The 16,632-nt window shown below is 41.0% G+C and overlaps 1 protein-coding gene across 8 annotated transcripts in view; it reads left to right on the top strand.

The window, feature by feature from the left end:
- The window catches only part of Rprd2 (regulation of nuclear pre-mRNA domain containing 2), a 59,874-nt gene that overhangs the window by 28,607 nt on the left and 14,635 nt on the right, over positions 1 to 16,632 (top strand). For 4 of the 8 annotated variants that reach the window (XM_030252863.1, NM_001368178.1, NM_001368180.1 and 1 more), the window contains exons 2-8: positions 909 to 1,038; positions 3,754 to 3,854; positions 4,741 to 4,818; positions 6,032 to 6,084; positions 6,798 to 6,924; positions 10,548 to 10,723; positions 14,341 to 14,623. In XM_030252863.1, the coding sequence (XP_030108723.1) occupies positions 909 to 1,038; positions 3,754 to 3,854; positions 4,741 to 4,818; positions 6,032 to 6,084; positions 6,798 to 6,924; positions 10,548 to 10,723; positions 14,341 to 14,623 (948 nt within the window). Of the gene's footprint in view, positions 1 to 908; positions 1,039 to 3,753; positions 3,855 to 4,686; positions 4,819 to 6,031; positions 6,085 to 6,797; positions 6,925 to 10,547; positions 10,724 to 14,340; positions 14,624 to 16,632 lie in introns of all 8 variants that reach the window. The other 4 variants (NM_001368179.1, XM_011240267.3, NM_001368181.1 and 1 more) reach the window with 2 other exon arrangements.

Genomic DNA, 16,632 nt, shown 5'->3' with positions numbered 1-16,632 from the left:
TCCATTTATCTGCAAAACTTAAGATGTCCTCATTCTTAACAGCTGAATAGTGCTCCATTGTGCAAATGAACCACATGTTGTACATCCATTCTTCTGTCTCTAGCTCTGGCTATCTATCACAAACAAGGACATAATGGAACACGTGCCCCTATGGCCTGGTGGGGCATCTTTTGGGTATATTCCCAAGAGTGATATAGCTGGGTCTTCAGGTAGATCTATTTCCAGATTAATTTCTAGAGTGGTGTGCCAGTTTGCAATCCCACCAGCAATGGAGGAGTGTTCCTCTTTCTCCACATCCTTGTCAATAGGTGGCCCTGAGGTTTTGATCTTAGTCATTCTGATCGGTGAAGGTAGAATTTGCCGTTTCCCTGATCATTAAGGACTTTAAACTTTTTTTTTCAGTGTTTCTCAGACATTCGAATTCCTTAGTTGTGAATTCTCTGTTTAGTTCTATACTCCATTTTTTAATTGGGTTGTTTGTTTTTTTGGTGGTTAGCTTCTTGTTTTAATTTCTTTAATGGATTTTTTTTTTCTTTAGTGCCAAGTGTCTACAGAATGAGGTAGTCTACTTGGAAGAGTACCTTGAACACAAATTTAACCTCAAATAGTTAAGGGTTTTTCGGTGCATTTAATAAATTATCCATTAGTTAATTTCTTATTACCCCCTCCATGTAATTAGTCCATGTAAAAGCAATTACGTGAGGCTGGAGAGATGCTCAGGTTGGAAGCACTGGCTGCTTTTCAGTTCCTTTCTGGCCTCCGTAGGCACTGCATGTGGGTGATGTGCATACAAGCAGGCAAGGCACCCATAAGCACAAAGTAACAGCATGGAGGTTTTTAAAAGTTAGCTGTTTGAAAACAGTATATTTGGGAAAAGTTAATGACTTTTTTTTATCTCTTCTCTCCAGCTACATATCCCCATCGTTTGAATCTCTTTTATCTTGCCAATGATGTCATACAGAATTGTAAACGGAAAAATGCAATCATATTTCGTGAATCATTTGCTGATGTGCTTCCTGAAGCAGCTGCTCTAGTGAAGTAAGTAAATCTGTATTGTACTTGGGGATTAATTTTTTAATTTTTATTTTCTTGTTTTTGCACTTATTAACAAAAACATAAATTGTGCATATTTAAAGACCCAAGTAAAATATTGTGTTATTGGACAAGTGTAATGGTGTTTGTTTTTAATTTCAGCATCTGGGGAGCGGGGAAGGTGAAACTTTTAAATTTGAGACCTCGTTTCAAAAAAGCAAAAATGGGGTGAGCATAGGAGGTAGTAGCTCATTCTTATCTTTCTCTGGATTCATTCATAGTTTAATTTTTAGTGTTCTTCACTTATAGATTTTTTTTTTAAATAATGAAGGAGTCTCAGCATAAAAATATAAGGAAAAGAATTAGAAAACACCAGGGTTAGTGTTTTATAAAAGTTCAGTATAGCTTTGTGTTTTGTGTATATGTCACTAGGTGTCTCTACGTACATAATGTCACAGACTGTAGAATGCAAGCAGGAAGTGTGCTACGCTAGTTGCTTTAAGACAGTATCTTGCTATGGAGCCCAACCCAGCCTCGATTCATAGCCATTCTTCTCTCTCTGTCTCCCAAATACTGGAGTCACAGGTGTGAGCCACATAGTCAGGTTAATTTTCTACTCTAATACTGGAGTGGTGGGTGTGCTTTAACCATGGTGGCTCTGTCGCCTTTCGTGGGTCTGTCGGTGCTCTCGCATCCTCTCTCCTTACTTTGCATTTTGAGATCATATCAGTTCAATCCCTCCTTTTTCTTTTCTTTCCACCATGCCCAGCTCATTGACTTGTTTGTTTTCTTTGTTTTGTTTTGTTTTGTTTTCCTGTGTTGAGGTGTTCTCTTTAGATTTATTGGCCTTTCTTTTGTGTGTGTGTGCATGCCTACCTGTGAGTGAGAGGCTGGCATCCGTTTCTCAGAGTTAGTGTTGTAGGGTGGAGCTGATTCATGGTTAGTGCTCAGGAAACCTTAAGGAAGAAAACCTTAGTGTTTCTTCGTCCTAGTGCAGTTATTTTGGTTTTTGTATTCATGTTTTGGTGTTGAAGATGTAAAACCGGGCCTTGTGTATGGATACTTGGTAGGCCAGTGCTGTGTCACTATGAAATTTCCCAGCTCTCTGTTCTTTGTTTTGATTTGCTAATTTTTTTAATTATTTATTTATTTATTTATTTATTTATTTATGATTTTTTGGAGACAGGGTCTCTCTGTGTAGCCCTGGCTGTCCTGGAACTCACTCTGTAGACCAGGCTGGCCTCGAACTCAGAAATCCACCTGCCTCTGCCTCCCAAGTGATGGGATTAAAGGCGTGCGCCACCATTGCCCGGCTAAATTTTTATGTGTATGATTGTATGCCTATACATGTGTGTGTGTGTGTGTGTGTGTGTGTGTGTGTGTGTGTGTGTGTGTGTACACAGACCACATGCATGACTTGTGTCAGTGGAGACTAGATCCTCTAGGACGGGAATTACAGACAGTTGTAAGCCCCATGTGGGTCTTCTGCAAGGACAGTGAGTACTTGTAACTGCTGAGTTAGCTCGCCAGCGCATCTGTTATTACATTTACTTAGTGTATGTGTGCCCATACCACAGCATGCATATGGAGCTCATGAGGACAGCTTTCAGGAGTTAGTTCTCTCATTTCACCATGTGGGTTCCAGGGAAAGAACTAAGCTCTCAGTTTTTTGACCAAAATCTTCCTTAAAATTTATTTTAAAAATTTTACTTGTTGGTTGGTTGGTTGGTTTATTTATTTTGAATTTTCAAGGCAGGATTTTCTGTATAGCTTTGCTTGTCCTGGAACTATCTCTTTAGACCAGGATGATCTGGAACTCAGAGATCCACTTCCCTCTGCCTCCCAAGCATTGGGACTAAAGGTGTGCACCACCACCATCCCACCCCTGATTTAAATTTCTTTTAATGCCAAACATAATTACAACAGTTGGGAGGCAAAGGCAAGTAAAGTGTTTGTCAGGACAGCCTGATGTACAGAGTGAGTTCCAGAGCAGCCAGGATTACAGAGTGAGACCTTGTCTCGAAAAAGAAAAAAGGAAAGGAAAGGAGAGGGGAGAGTAAACTCGGGGGATTGCCGGCGGGGGGATATGGTGTCCATTGACTAGACCTTTGAATTTCATAAGCATCACAAAGTTTATTATATATCTGTAGCCTTATTTTTGTCTTTGATAAAAGTATTAAATAAGGACATTTTCCTTATAAATAATGCATGAAAAATTATTTAAAGATCTATACAAAGCGAGAGAGTTGGCTCAGTACTTGCTGATCTTCCAGAGGACCCAGGTTTGGTTCCCAGTGCCCATAGGACACTCAAAACCTTCCCTAGTCCCAGTTCTGGGACATCCATCACCCTCTTCTGACCTCCTTGGGTACTGGACACATACGTGACAATGTGTGTATGTGTGCAGACAAAACACATAAAGTAAATAAATAGATCGTTTTTCATAACTAAAAATATATGTAACACAGAAGAAATTTGGGTGATAGTAAGTTGTTGAGTATGTAACAAATCTCTAGTTTGAGGATAAGTCAACTTTTTGTGTTGTGTTTGATTTCTGAGTCTTTGTATCAGTCCTGGCTATCCTGGAATTTGCTTTGTAGACCATACTGAACTCACAGAGATCCACCTGCCTCTGCCTCCCATGTGCTGGGATTAAACAAAGGCTTGTGCTACCATACCCAGCCCATAAGTCAACATTTTTACATTTTGCTTTTCTTCCAGGGATCCATCCGTCTCTAAGTCTATAGAACGAATCTTTAAAATCTGGGAAGATCGAAATGTGTACCCAGAAGACATGATTGTGGCATTGAGAGAAGCTTTAAGTAAGTTCCTTTCCTAAAAGAATTTAAGTCAGTCTTTACAGTTCTGTCTATACTTATAGACCTTTCTGTTGTATAACACTAAAGGGAGTGGAAGAATCTGCATTGACTTGTTTAGAATTGAATACATAAATGTATGAATGTTTGCACTCAAAATAGAACTGGATGGTGCAGGGAGTTGGATCTTTGTCTCTGCTGGCTAAAGCAAACATGTTAAGTGAGGATGCCCATCTGGCTCTTCCTGTATTTGCTTTCGTTAAGTATTTCAAAGTATTCATTGGTTATGTGTAATAAATTCTGCTCTGTCTGCTTACTGTTGGAGAAAGATTGGGCATATTTTCATAGCTTTTAAGTTGATGGTGAGCATGCTTGAGTAGACTCTAATCTCCATTTGACTTAGAGTTGCAGTAAGTTATATATCTATTCTTGGGTTTGTGTGCATGTGTGTTTGTATGTGTGGAAGTAAATTAGTTCTTACATATAAGATTTAAGTAATTAAATCACCAAATAGAAGTTGATAATAATTGTTACTGTGACCATTATCAAGCCATCACCAGGAATTTGGTTTTAAAAGCACACCTTCTAAGAAGCTGTTAAATCCTTCATATGAATTTGTGTTCTATTCAAAAGTAACTTATTTTTAGAATATGACCTTTTTTTTTTCAGAGTTGGAGGTTTCATTAATTATATTTTTTATATTTATTTAATAGCTTCTTAGATTTGGTGGGTGTTTTCTGGTTTTGTTTTTTGTTTTTATAAAACTGAAAGAAAAGAAATGAAAGAAACTACAGAGTCACGGATTGCATTTTTTCATGCTACAACTTTGGCACTGAAGTGGACAGAGCAGCTTCCCATAATGCCAGACTGCAAAAACTGCAATGTTTTCCAGGTACCACTTTCAAAACTCAGAAGCAGCTGAAAGAAAATCTGAACAAACAACCGAATAAGCAGTGGAAGAAATCACAAAGTAAGGAACAAAATCTCAACTAACATAAAATTACCTCCTCCTTTTGGAGCAGAAGAAAATGTAGACCATTTGACATCGTACCTGGCCTAAACCATGGGCAAGCTTGTGTTTCCCAGGCCTGGGAGGCTCCCAGTGACTTAGACTAATCAAGCCAGCATGAAGTTACTTCTTTTTTTAAAAAAAAAAAAAAAAAAAAACTACTATTAAAGGAAATACAGAAAAGGGTTTAATTGAGTGAAGATCCAGGAGTAGTTGGGGTATTGAAAGAAGAAAAAAAAATACTTCCTAGTACCCAGGCAATTCCCACATTCAAAGATTTGTGAAATTAGAGGCAGCTGGCATTGCACCACAGAGCGGAAGAGGAGACTAGGCATTAAGAAGCGTTTCTCTGGGAGCCATGAAAGCCTGCAGATTTGGGGACACTACCACATTAGACATGGGCCTCCAATTTTGGCCAGAAACATTCTCTATCTGGAGCTCCTGTTGTGTTTGTCCCATTTGCCCAGCATGATATCAAGGGAGCGGAATGCTGCATGCGATAGACTGTTGTGGGCAAACTGAGGAATGTGGAGAAACTGGAAGGTTTGGAGGGATGAAGGTGAAAGACAGTGGAGAATTGGGAGGTGACACAAGAGAGTTGGGATGTTTGCTCCGTCAAGCATGTGATTCTCACCATGGTTAAGGGAGTCCTCTGGCATCCTTTTGTCATACATTGCATGCTTAGGAACAACAGGACCCATCAGTTTGGCCAAAGTTCAATCACAGTGATAATGCGTTTAGACCTTTGTTGCTATGAACTGAGTCAGCTAAAATATAATCCAAATTGAACCAGATGGGAATTGGTATTTGTAGAGGATCTTCTCCAGCCAGTACTCAGGATTAATTGGCTGCCTTGTTCCTGAACACTCTTACACTGAGATACTGAGATTTCCTTACCCTTGATGAGACTAGGAGAAGGTGCTTCATGTACCTACCTCGGTCTCAGTCCGTTGGAGGTAAGTTGGTTAGACTTATCTAAGTAGTTTATTTTTCTACTGGCCATATTTAGGAGTGTTAGATTTCATAGTTAATTTCCTGCAGGATTTTATTATGACTATGTATGCATGGCTGCTGTATGTTTGCAGAGTATACCCTTCACTCTACATTTCAGTTCTCCTGGATTTGCTTAAGTCCTTGTGCTGTATTCTTAATGAATTTTAATTTCATTCAACAGCATCCACGAATCCAAAAGCTGCTCTCAAATCTAAGATTGTTGCTGAGTTTCGAGTAAGTTACAGAATATGCTAAGTATGCCAAAGATGATTTACTCACCTCTGAAGCCAGGTCCCTGTTACACTCATTTCTGCTCTGGTGTACATTGGGAATCCAGAACAGAAATAGTTGGCCTAGAGTTTACCCACTTTCCTAATGGAGAGACAGCCTGGCAGCACCTCTGCTGCTGGCTTCGCTCTGTGCGCAGTTCTGATATCTGGAAGCCTCCTTTTTAAATGTCAGGAGGGTGTTAGGATTTATTACAGTGTTAATCTTATATCTGTAAATTAGTTTGAATAATTAGGGACTGGGGAGGGCCACCAACCTGCTAACCTGAATTTGCTTCCTGAAACACACATGAAAGGAGAGAGTTGATTCCTGCAGGAGTTGTCAGCAGACCTCTACACATACACTATGGCACCCATGTGCTGCATAGATGAAAAAAGTATATAACTTGTTGATTGTGGTGGTGAAAGGCTTATGCTGTCACTCAGGAGGCAGGAACACATTTGAGACCAGCCTGGTCTATGGAGCAAGTTTCAGGGTTATGTAGTAAGATCCTATCTTCCAGAACCTAAAAGTGTATAGCTAAGAGTATGGTTTGACATGAGAATTAAAGATCAATTTCTGTTTTCCCCTTAAAGGCTTTGCTAGTCATTAGTCTGATGTATCCAGGGGGGGAGAATATGTAATCCTATGAATGGAGTTTGACTGTGGTTTGTGTTCAGTCTCAGGCCCTCATTGAAGAGTTGCTGATGTACAAACGATCAGAAGATCAGATAGAACTGAAGGAGAAACAGTTGTCAACTATGAGAGTGGATGTCTGCAGCACAGAAACTCTCAAGTGTTTAAAAGGTAACACACACATCTTTTCAAGAAAAATAGCTCAGTGTTTCCTTTCTTTGATTTTTGTGTAATCAGACTAGTTTGTCCCATAAAGAGAATTTTCGATGTGTTTCTGGAATGAATCACCCACAGTGTTTAAAGAGAGGTAGGGTGAAACAATTTTCAGAACCCTTGATTCCACTGATTTCCCAGGTAGCAGTTTGACTTGTATAAAGCTTATAAATCATTCAATAAATTTCCCTGGGGAGAGATAGGAATTTGGTTTTGTTTTTTGTGGATTTTGAGATTTATCTTTTTTTTTTTTTAAAGATTTATTTATTTTTTTATTATATGTAAGTACACTGTAGCTGTCTTCAGCACACTCCAGAAGAGGGAGTCAGATCTCATTACAGATGGTTGTGAGCCACCATGTGGTTGCTGGGATTTGAACTTCGGACCTTCGGAAGAGCAGTCGGGTGCTCTTACCCACTGAGCCATCTCACCAGCCCTTATCTTATTTTCTATGTATCAGTATTATGCTAGAATATATGTATATGCATCACATCTGTGCCTGGAGCCTACGGAGGCCAGAAGAGGGATTGGGTCCTCTGGGGTTAAGGATGGTTATGAGCCATCATCAGAGTGCTAGGAACAGAACCTAGGTCCTTTGCAAGAGCAGCAAACGCTCCTAACCCTGAGCCATCACTCCAGTCCCTGAGCTTGGTTTTGTTCTTTCATTTTGGTGAGGTAGGGAGTTGTTTGTTACAGGGTTTCATACTGTAGACCAGACTAGTCTTTTTTTTGGGGGGGAGGGGGGGTTGAGACAGGGTTTCTCTGTGTAGCCCTGGCTGTCCTGGAACTCACTTTGTAGACCAGGCTGGCCTCAAACTCAGAAATTCGCCTGCCTCTGCCTCCCAAATGCTGGAACTAAAGGCGTGTGCCACCACCGCCCAGCCAGACTAGTCTTGAACTCACAAAGATCTACTACCTGCCTCTGCCTCCTGTGCACAACTACACCTGGCTTCATATACACATTCTTATTCTCACTTTCTTGCTGTATTGAATTATCAACTATCAGCTGTTCTTTCTCTTTGTGGTTCATTGGTTTTGTTCTTTAGTACAGTCACACTATCATCTTGTAGAGTCAAGTTTAAATTTCTCTCCTTGTTCACATTATAATAGTTAAAATTATTTTTTTAAAGATTTATTTATTATTATATGTAAGCACACTGTAGCTGTCTTCAGACACACCAGAAGAGGGCATCAGGTCTCATTATGGATGGTTGTGAGCCACCATGTGGTTGCTGGGATTTGAACTCAGGACCCTCAGCAGTCAGTGCTGAGCCACCTCACCAGCCCAATAGTTATAATTATACTCGTAATTTATTAGAATCTAAGAGTCTTGCAGTCAGAGATTATCTGTTACTCTAATGCTTGAGCAAGTGCAAGGGGTATTTGGTGTGGGTCTTTAGAATGAGTAAGTGGTGATTAGCTGTTCACTTTTGTATCTGTTTTACTCCTGTACCATGCTTTAATTTTACTTAGTTATTTGTAGAATTACAGAATATTTTACTAGAACATGAGATTTATAGACGTTTCTAGATAAGCCATACAAAATGGTCATGAGCTCTTTTTTTCCAAAGATTAAAATCTACACTTTATAGCAAAGTCATAATGCTGTTAGTGAGGGTTGTGGTATTTGTTTAATATTCTCATTTTGCTTCAGACAACATTTACAGTATCTATATGAAGTTAGACTTGGCTAAGACTGTATCCTAAACTGGATAGCTGTGTTTAACAGCTCATGAGGGAAGGGAAGGTGTGTGTGGCAGCCAACACATACACACACCATTTATAAACAGTTCACATTGACACAAACGATGCTTCTAGCTCTGTTCCTGCTTTACCACAGGGACGTAGATCTGCTAATGCACATAATCACCAAAGATCACGATGCCTGGGCCTTTATTTTGTAATGTTTCTAAGGGTGTGTCGATTCAGTGTGAACAAAATATCTTGGCAGAGCAGAAGTAAGTGATAATACACTTGAGTGACTTCAGCATTATCCCTGTCCTCTGCTCCACACTAAATTGAACGTAAGGTGTCTAATCCAATCCTAATCACTATGCAGAAGCATCCTACAAAGCTGTGATCCCAGGGGAGAGCCGAGGGCTCATGCAGGTCAGCACACACGAGGAAAGGAACATGTGCTGGACTTTAAGGACACTTTGCAGAGAAGAGTGAAGAACTTTTGTCTGATGCCCCAGAGTTGACTTAACTTCTCTGAAGCTTGGTTTCCATGGAAGAGACATATTGTAGACTATTCTGCACTGCAGTGCAGTGAGAAGGGTGGGCCTTTGTCCTGATCTTCCTGAGGAGGGTATGGAGAATGTTTGCACAATGAAGGATGTGGGACAGAGAGGGCCAGTGCTTAAGAATATTTGCTGTCCTTCCAAAGGACCTGGGTTCAGTTCCCAGCACCCATGCTGCGTGACTCACCACAACTGGCTGTAATTCCAGTTTCTCATGTGCTCATACACATAAAATAAAATAAAAAGTTAAAAAAAAAAGTTCAGCTAAGCTTTGTCTTAATTACAGACACCTCATTCACTCTCACGAATTCACGTGGAACTGTTTCTGTCGGTCTGTGCAGAGTGTGATGGGGTTGTGGTGGGGAGATTTGGTTTATAGTCTGGTGGCACAAATCTATAATATTAACCACTCAGGAGGAGTTAAAGGACAACCTGAGCAACTTCTTGAAACTCTATCTCAATAAAAGTTTAGGCAAGAAAGATTACACGCTGGAAAACATGTGCTGGCACAGGCTAGTGTTCTCGGCATTTGGGAAGCTGCGGCAGAGGATCTTGAATTTGAGGCCATCATGGGCCTCATACATATGAGTTTAAGACATGGTTGCTCTACATGGTCACTCTCTTAAAACAAAAATAATTGCACACCAAGGCAATAAGAAAAGTGTCACAGAATAGTAAGAACTGTGGCATGGAAAGAAATTTCACTCAAAGGTTTTTGTTTTGTTTTGTTTTGGCTTTTAAGTGAGTTGGTTTAATTCAAAGTGGTACAGAATTCAGAGTACAATGAAGATGGAACAGTAGGCTCCAGTGGGATTCCAGACTGGGTTCACTTTAAATTCACAGCTGAGGTAGGACTTGCTGAATACTGGAGACAATGAGCCATTGCGTTAGTCACTTTATTCATTTTTTTTTAACAAAAATTTATTACAATGTACAACAGGCTCCAAGATAACACTCCATTCTAGCTATTAGTGGCAAAGATGTTATGGCAGGGAATCCAGATGTTTAAATAGGAATGGAAGAGGAGGGTCACCATCACCCCAGATGTGAGGAATAGCTTACTTTTTGCCACATTTCTTAATTCCACCTGTGGCCAGGGGGCCCTTCCCTGCGGCCTTGGCTTTTAGCTGCTCTAGTTTCTTCTGCTCCTCCTTTTGTTTCTGCCTGAAAGCCTTATCTTCCTCGTCCATCTCCTTGGCCTGTTCTTGGGCTTAAACCAAAACTAATTGCACATTATTAGAATAATTTCAAGGGCTTCTTTTTGCCACCTTCCTGGCCTGACATGATGCCTCCAGCCCCTTCCTTCTAATCATGATATAAATACTTTCTTCATTATTTCAGATAAAACAGGTGGAAAGAAGTTCTCCAAAGAATTTGAAGAAGCAAGTTCCAAGCTAGAGGAGTTTGTGAATGGATTAGATAAACAGGTGAAAAATGGGCCCTCACTAACAGAAGCATTAGAGAACGCTGGAATTTTCTATGAAGCACAGTACAAGGAAGTGAAAGTGGTCGCTAACGTAAGTAATTCTGGCTGTTTCATTTTTAATGCTTACATTGCTTACACATACATATATATTTTTATATGTGTATATATAAACACACACACACACACAACACTTTGTACTGGCTGGTTTTGGGTGTCAACTTGACACAGGCTGGAGTTATCACAGAGAAAGGAGCTTCAGTTGGGGAGATGCCTCCATGAGATCCAGCTGTAAGGCATTTTCTCAATCAGTGATCAAGGGGGAAAGGCCCCTTGTGGGTGGGACCATCTCTGGGCTGTTAGTCTTGGGTTCTATAAGAGAGCAGGCTGAGCAAGCCAGGGGAAGCAAGCCAGTAAAGAGCATCCCTCCATGGCCTCTGCATCAGCTCCTGCTTCCTGACCTGCTTGAGTTCCAGTCCTGACATCCTTCAGTGATGAACAGCAGTGTGGAAGTGTAAGCCAAATAAACCCTTTCCTTCCCAACTGCTTCTTGGTCATGATGTTTGTGCAGGAATAGAAACCCTGATTAAGACACACTTTTAAATTTTATTCTTATTGGATGGCATGTATGAGAGAGAGTGGGTAGGAACATATCCTATGGCACATGTGTACATCAGAGCATGACCTTTGGGAGTCAGTTCTCTTGTACCCTTGGATTTCAAGAAGCAGTTGGCAACAAGTACCTTTATCTGCTGCGCTTCCTGGACTCTCAGAAAATATCATGAAGGAGAAAACTGTAACAACAAACAAAAAGTGGCTAAGTCAGTTCTGCCTTCCTCTTGTCAAAATCTCAGCCATTTGAGTTTCTAACTTTGACTCCTTATACTAAAAAGACTGCTAAAAGCCCTGCTCATTAGTGTACTTTACATTTTCTGTCTTCTGTTTTGGATACTCAAGTTTTTACACTGCTCCCCAAAAGCCAAACCTCAGAGAAAAGAACACTACTGACATCAACCAGCTTTCCTCATGGTCTTTCTGCTGGTGCCGGCAGTTTCTAGTACATCCAGATAGATGTTGATAGTGGTCGTTGCGTGTGTTATATAAGAAGGCGTGTGCATGTGCAGTGCCTGGGTGTGCACAGGGGACGCCGGAGATTGTTGACTTCAGGTGTCTTCTCTTTTTTCCCCCCAAAGATTTATTTATTTTAATTTTATGTGTATGGGTGTTTTGTCTACATGCATGTCTGCACCACGTGCATACTGTGGGTTCTGAGTGAACCTGGGTCCTCTCGGGCCTCTTTATTTGAAACAGGTTCGATCTTTCACTGCACATGGATATGACTGTTTCAGCTAGACTTGCTCACCAGCAAGTCCTTGGGGGGGTCTTCCTGTCCTGTCCTGATCCTTCCATCCACGACGCTGTGTCAGTGCCACCACACAAATCTCTAAATGGGTATTAAGTGTCTGAACCCAGGTCCTGAGGCTTAAATGCAAACATTGAGCCCAGTGAGACATCTCCCCTACTTCTGAGTTCCATCTGTCTAGGTTCTTTTGGTGTTTTGTGTGTGTGTGTGTGTGTGTGTGTGTGTGTGTGTGTGTGTGTGTGTGTATGTGTGTATACGTGCGTGCGTGCACAAACGAGAGAAAGGTGGGGGAGATAAGGGTGAGGGTTTCTCTGTGTAGCCATAGCTGTTTTAGATTTCACCCTCAAACTGACCTTGAATTTGGAGGCCTGCCTCTGCCTCCTGGGTACTAGGGTTAAATGTGCATGCCACCATGCCAAGCTAGTGTTCTCCCCACCCCACCTCCTCTCTTAAGATTTATTTATGTATGTGGGTGTTTGTCTTCGTGTCCTTCTGAACACCAGAGAAGGAAGGACATTGGATCCGATGGGACTACAGTTATAGACATTTGTGAGCGGCCATGTGGGTGCTGGGAATTGAACTCAGAACTTCTGGAAGACCAGCCAGTCCTCTTACACTGAGCCATATCTCTAGTGCATGTAGCCCCATGCCCACCTGTCCTACCTCCTGTCCCTTTTGTAAGAATTTTTTGAGATTTTATTTATTTTTACTTTTTAAAATTTACTTTGTGCCTCTGTGTGCACATCTATGCACCATATTTAGTGTCCTTGGAGTCTAGAAGATTGTGTCAGGTCTACTGGAATCTGTAGATGGGTAAAAGCCACCCATGTGGGTGCTAAGAATTGAACCTGTGTCCTCTGGAAGAGCAATCTGCTCTTTAACCGCTGGGTCATGTCTCTAGTCACATGCCTTTGTATGCGAATGTTGTCTACATGTATGTATATGTACATGATCATAACATGTGTGCCTTGTGCCCTCAGAGACAGAGTTAGATCTCCTGGAGCTGGAGTTACAAGCAGTTGTGACTTACCATGTGGGGTCTGGGAAACTGAATGCAAGTTCTCTGTAAGAGCAGCCAATGTTCTTATCTCCTAAGTGCTAGGATTACAGACATGTGCCACTGTGCCCAGTATTTTACTTAGTGTCTTTTAAATAAAGTACTACCTACAATGTGTTCAAGACTCTCAAAACAAAAGGAAGGGGAGGGGTAAGATGGCTTACTCTGTAAGCACCTGCCACCAAACCTAAAGACCTGGATTTGATCTCTCGGACCTTAGCAATGGAGGGGAAGAACCAACTTTGACAGTTTGTTCTCTGACCTCTGCACATTCAGTGTTTTACAAAGCATCTAGCTTTAAGATAATCAAGAGATGAAGAGACGACAGCAGACCACTGAGATGGCTCTGCAGGTAAAGGCAGACTCCTGCCAACCTGATTGCCTGGCTTTGATCCCCAGGACCCACAGGGTGGGTGAGAAAGAACCACCTCCCAACAGTTGTCCTGTCTTAGGAGTTGCATGTCATGGTGCATATTCACACACGTACATATACAATAAAGTAGTAAGAAAAGGAGCCAGGTTCTGGACTTAGAGCAAGTATTGCATCAGCCATGAGGAGTTGGTGAATGAGTTAGAACGGCAGCTCTGTGCTCTTCCCCCAAAATACTTGTGACCTCTGTCTAATCATAACAGAAATCACTAGACAAACATCAATTGACCTTTCCAGTATTCCTCAGAATTCTTGAGGTAAATATGTACAGTTGTTAAGGTCATCAGAAACAAAGAAATTTCAAGAATGTCACACACAAGAGGGACCCGGGGAAACATGACTTAGAAAAAGAAATAATCGGTAAAAAAGAGGAAATCTGGACAAAGTAAAAAGCTTTAGTGAATAATTAACTGTGACTGATAGAGCATTTCTATCAAATTAAGCGAAGTCTCAGCACATACAAAGCATACAAGCCTGTTGAGACTTGAGTTTGATCCTTGGAACCTAATTAAAGATGGAAGAAAAGAGCTTATCCTAGCTTTCCCGTGACTTCCACATACATGTCATGGCCTGCTCACCCACATCCATCATACACACGTACACAATAAACTTTTAAGAGATCTCTAACAATTGTGGGTAGTAGTATTCACTGAGCAGTAGATGCCCAAGGCTGCTCTGTGCTCTGTGATGTTCTGGCTTTGTGTGAGTCTTGTCAGATGATACCTGGGTGAGTGTTCCTCATGTCACGGAAATAAGCAATTTTCTCTCTCTCTCTCTCTCTCTCTCTCTCTCTCTCTCTCTCTCTCTCTCTCTCTCTCTCTCTCTCTCTCTCTCTCTCTCTCTCTCTCTCTCTCTCTTTAGGCTTACAAAACCTTCGCTAACCGAGTAAACAACTTAAAGAAGAAGTTGGATCAATTGAAGTCAACCCTTCCTGATCCTGAGGAATCACCAGTCCCCTCTCCAAGTATGGATGCTCCTTCCCCAACTGGTTCTGAGTCTCCATTCCAGGGCATGGGAGGTGAAGAACCCCAGTCACCGGCCATGGAGAGTGACAAGTCTGCCACACCCGAGCCTGTGACTGATAACCGTGATGTGGAAGACATGGAACTCTCAGATGTGGAAGATGATGGATCAAAAATCATTGGTAAGGCCTGCTATGGTTACCAGGTAGCTTATTGTGTATTGTCCCTACAGCTGAGGAGCACACAGAGCAGGTAAAGTAGCTCACTGCTGTCTTCCTCACGCTGGAGACCCGACCAGGGCCTGACACAGGCAGTGTGCCAGTGCTCAGAAATGATTTTATTTCCATACAGTACAGAATAAAGATAGTTTGGATATATTGAATAAATTATAATACTAGAATTTGTAACATTAAAGTGTTTTTTGTTTGTTAATGTGACTGGTGTGAATACATGGCTCAGCAGTTAGGAGCACTTGCCAGTCTGCAAAGGACCCAAGTTCATTGCCCAGCACCCACAATTGCCTGTGACTCCAGTGCAAAGGGATCTGATATTCTCTTGTAACCTTGGACACCAGGCAAAAATGCACATGTGAATACAGGCAAAATACTCATACAGAGATAAATAAAAAATTAATTTAAATAAAAAGAACTCAAAGCTGTCATTTATTAACTACCTTTTCACAACTAACCTGAATTGATTTTTATCTGGCATCTGTACTTTTATAATTGTTCTTATTAAATACTTTGTCTTGGGGCTGGAGAGATGGCTCAGCGGTTAAGAGCATTGGCGGCTCTTCTGAAGGTCCTGAGTTCAAGTCTCACATGGTGGCTTACAACCATCTGTATTGAGATCTGACACCCTCTTCTGGGGTATCTGAAGACAGCTACACTGTACTTACATATAATAAATAAATAAATCTTTAAAAAAATACTTTGTCTTCTGTTGAATTAAACTACTCACTATGTTCTTTAAAGTAGTAAGAGGTGTATAGTCTAAAGTGTTTTTTTGGTTTTTTTACACACAATATTTGTATTGATTATTTGGAAATTTCACATTATGACCTGGGTCATACTTACTTCCCAGTTCCCTAGGTCCCTATCCCCTGTCCCCTGCCCCAACCCCACTCCACCCCACCCCTCGCCTTGTGACATTCCCTAGCAAAAAGGGGGGGGGGGTCCAACCAAAGTTTTTTTGTTGTTGTTTGTTTTTTTAAAGATTTATTTATTTATTATATGTAAGTACATTGTAGCTCTCTTCAGACGAATCAGATCTCTTACGGATGGTTGTGAGCCACCATGTGGTTGCTAGGATTTGAACTCAGGACCTTTGGAAGAGCAGTCAGTGCTCTTAACAGCTGAGCCATCTCTCCATCCCCCAACCCAAGTTTTTAAGACTTAAAACATTGTAGTTTCAAATGAGTGCCTGGGGCTGGACTGATGCTCAGCAGTAGGAGCACTGGCTGCTCTCCCAGGCTCCAGCATTCAGTGGCAGCCCTCTGCTGTCTGTCAGTCCACTTCCAGGGAATCTGATGCCATCTTCTGATATCTTGGGGCATTGCATAGACATGGTACACAGGCAGACAAAAATACCCATATACATAAAATAATTTTGAAAAATAATTAGTGTCCGTTATACTCACAGTTGGACAACTTGTAGAAACAAAATACTACTACTAATAATGTGTATGGAGTTGTTGTTAATAAGAAAGTTCTTAGTAACATGGAAAAAAGGAAGAACAGAATACCTTGGCAAACACCACCTCCATAAAACAGTACAAATAAATAGCAAGTAAAAATATGTTGTCAAGAATTTAAGGGAATGCTGCTGCTGCTGCTGCTGCTGCTGTCTTGTCTTTCCTTTCCTTTCCTTTTCTTTTCTTTTCTTTTCTTTTCTTTTCTTTTCTTCCCTCTTTTCAGTTATCTTTTTCTCTCTGAACGTCCTCATCTCCCTCCCTGGCATCTCCCTCTTGTTGGGGAAAGATAGATATTTATATTTAGTACTGCACCAATCATAATATACAAGAGAATTATTAAAAAGTAAGATGCAGTTAATTGGTGGGATGTCATAAACTATATAGACTGATCTTCTTTATTTTATATTTCTTTATGTGTATGAGTGTACATCTATGTGAATACATGTGTATGCATATCAGAGGGCATCAGCCCCATGAAGCTGGAGTTTCTGGGTGTTG

The sequence above is a fragment of the Mus musculus genome, chromosome 3 (genome assembly GCF_000001635.26).
Source record: "Mus musculus strain C57BL/6J chromosome 3, GRCm38.p6 C57BL/6J".
NCBI classification, from domain to species: Eukaryota; Metazoa; Chordata; class Mammalia; order Rodentia; family Muridae; genus Mus; species Mus musculus.
Note: the sequence above shows the minus strand (reverse complement) of the source record. Positions and strands in the feature narration are given on the sequence as shown.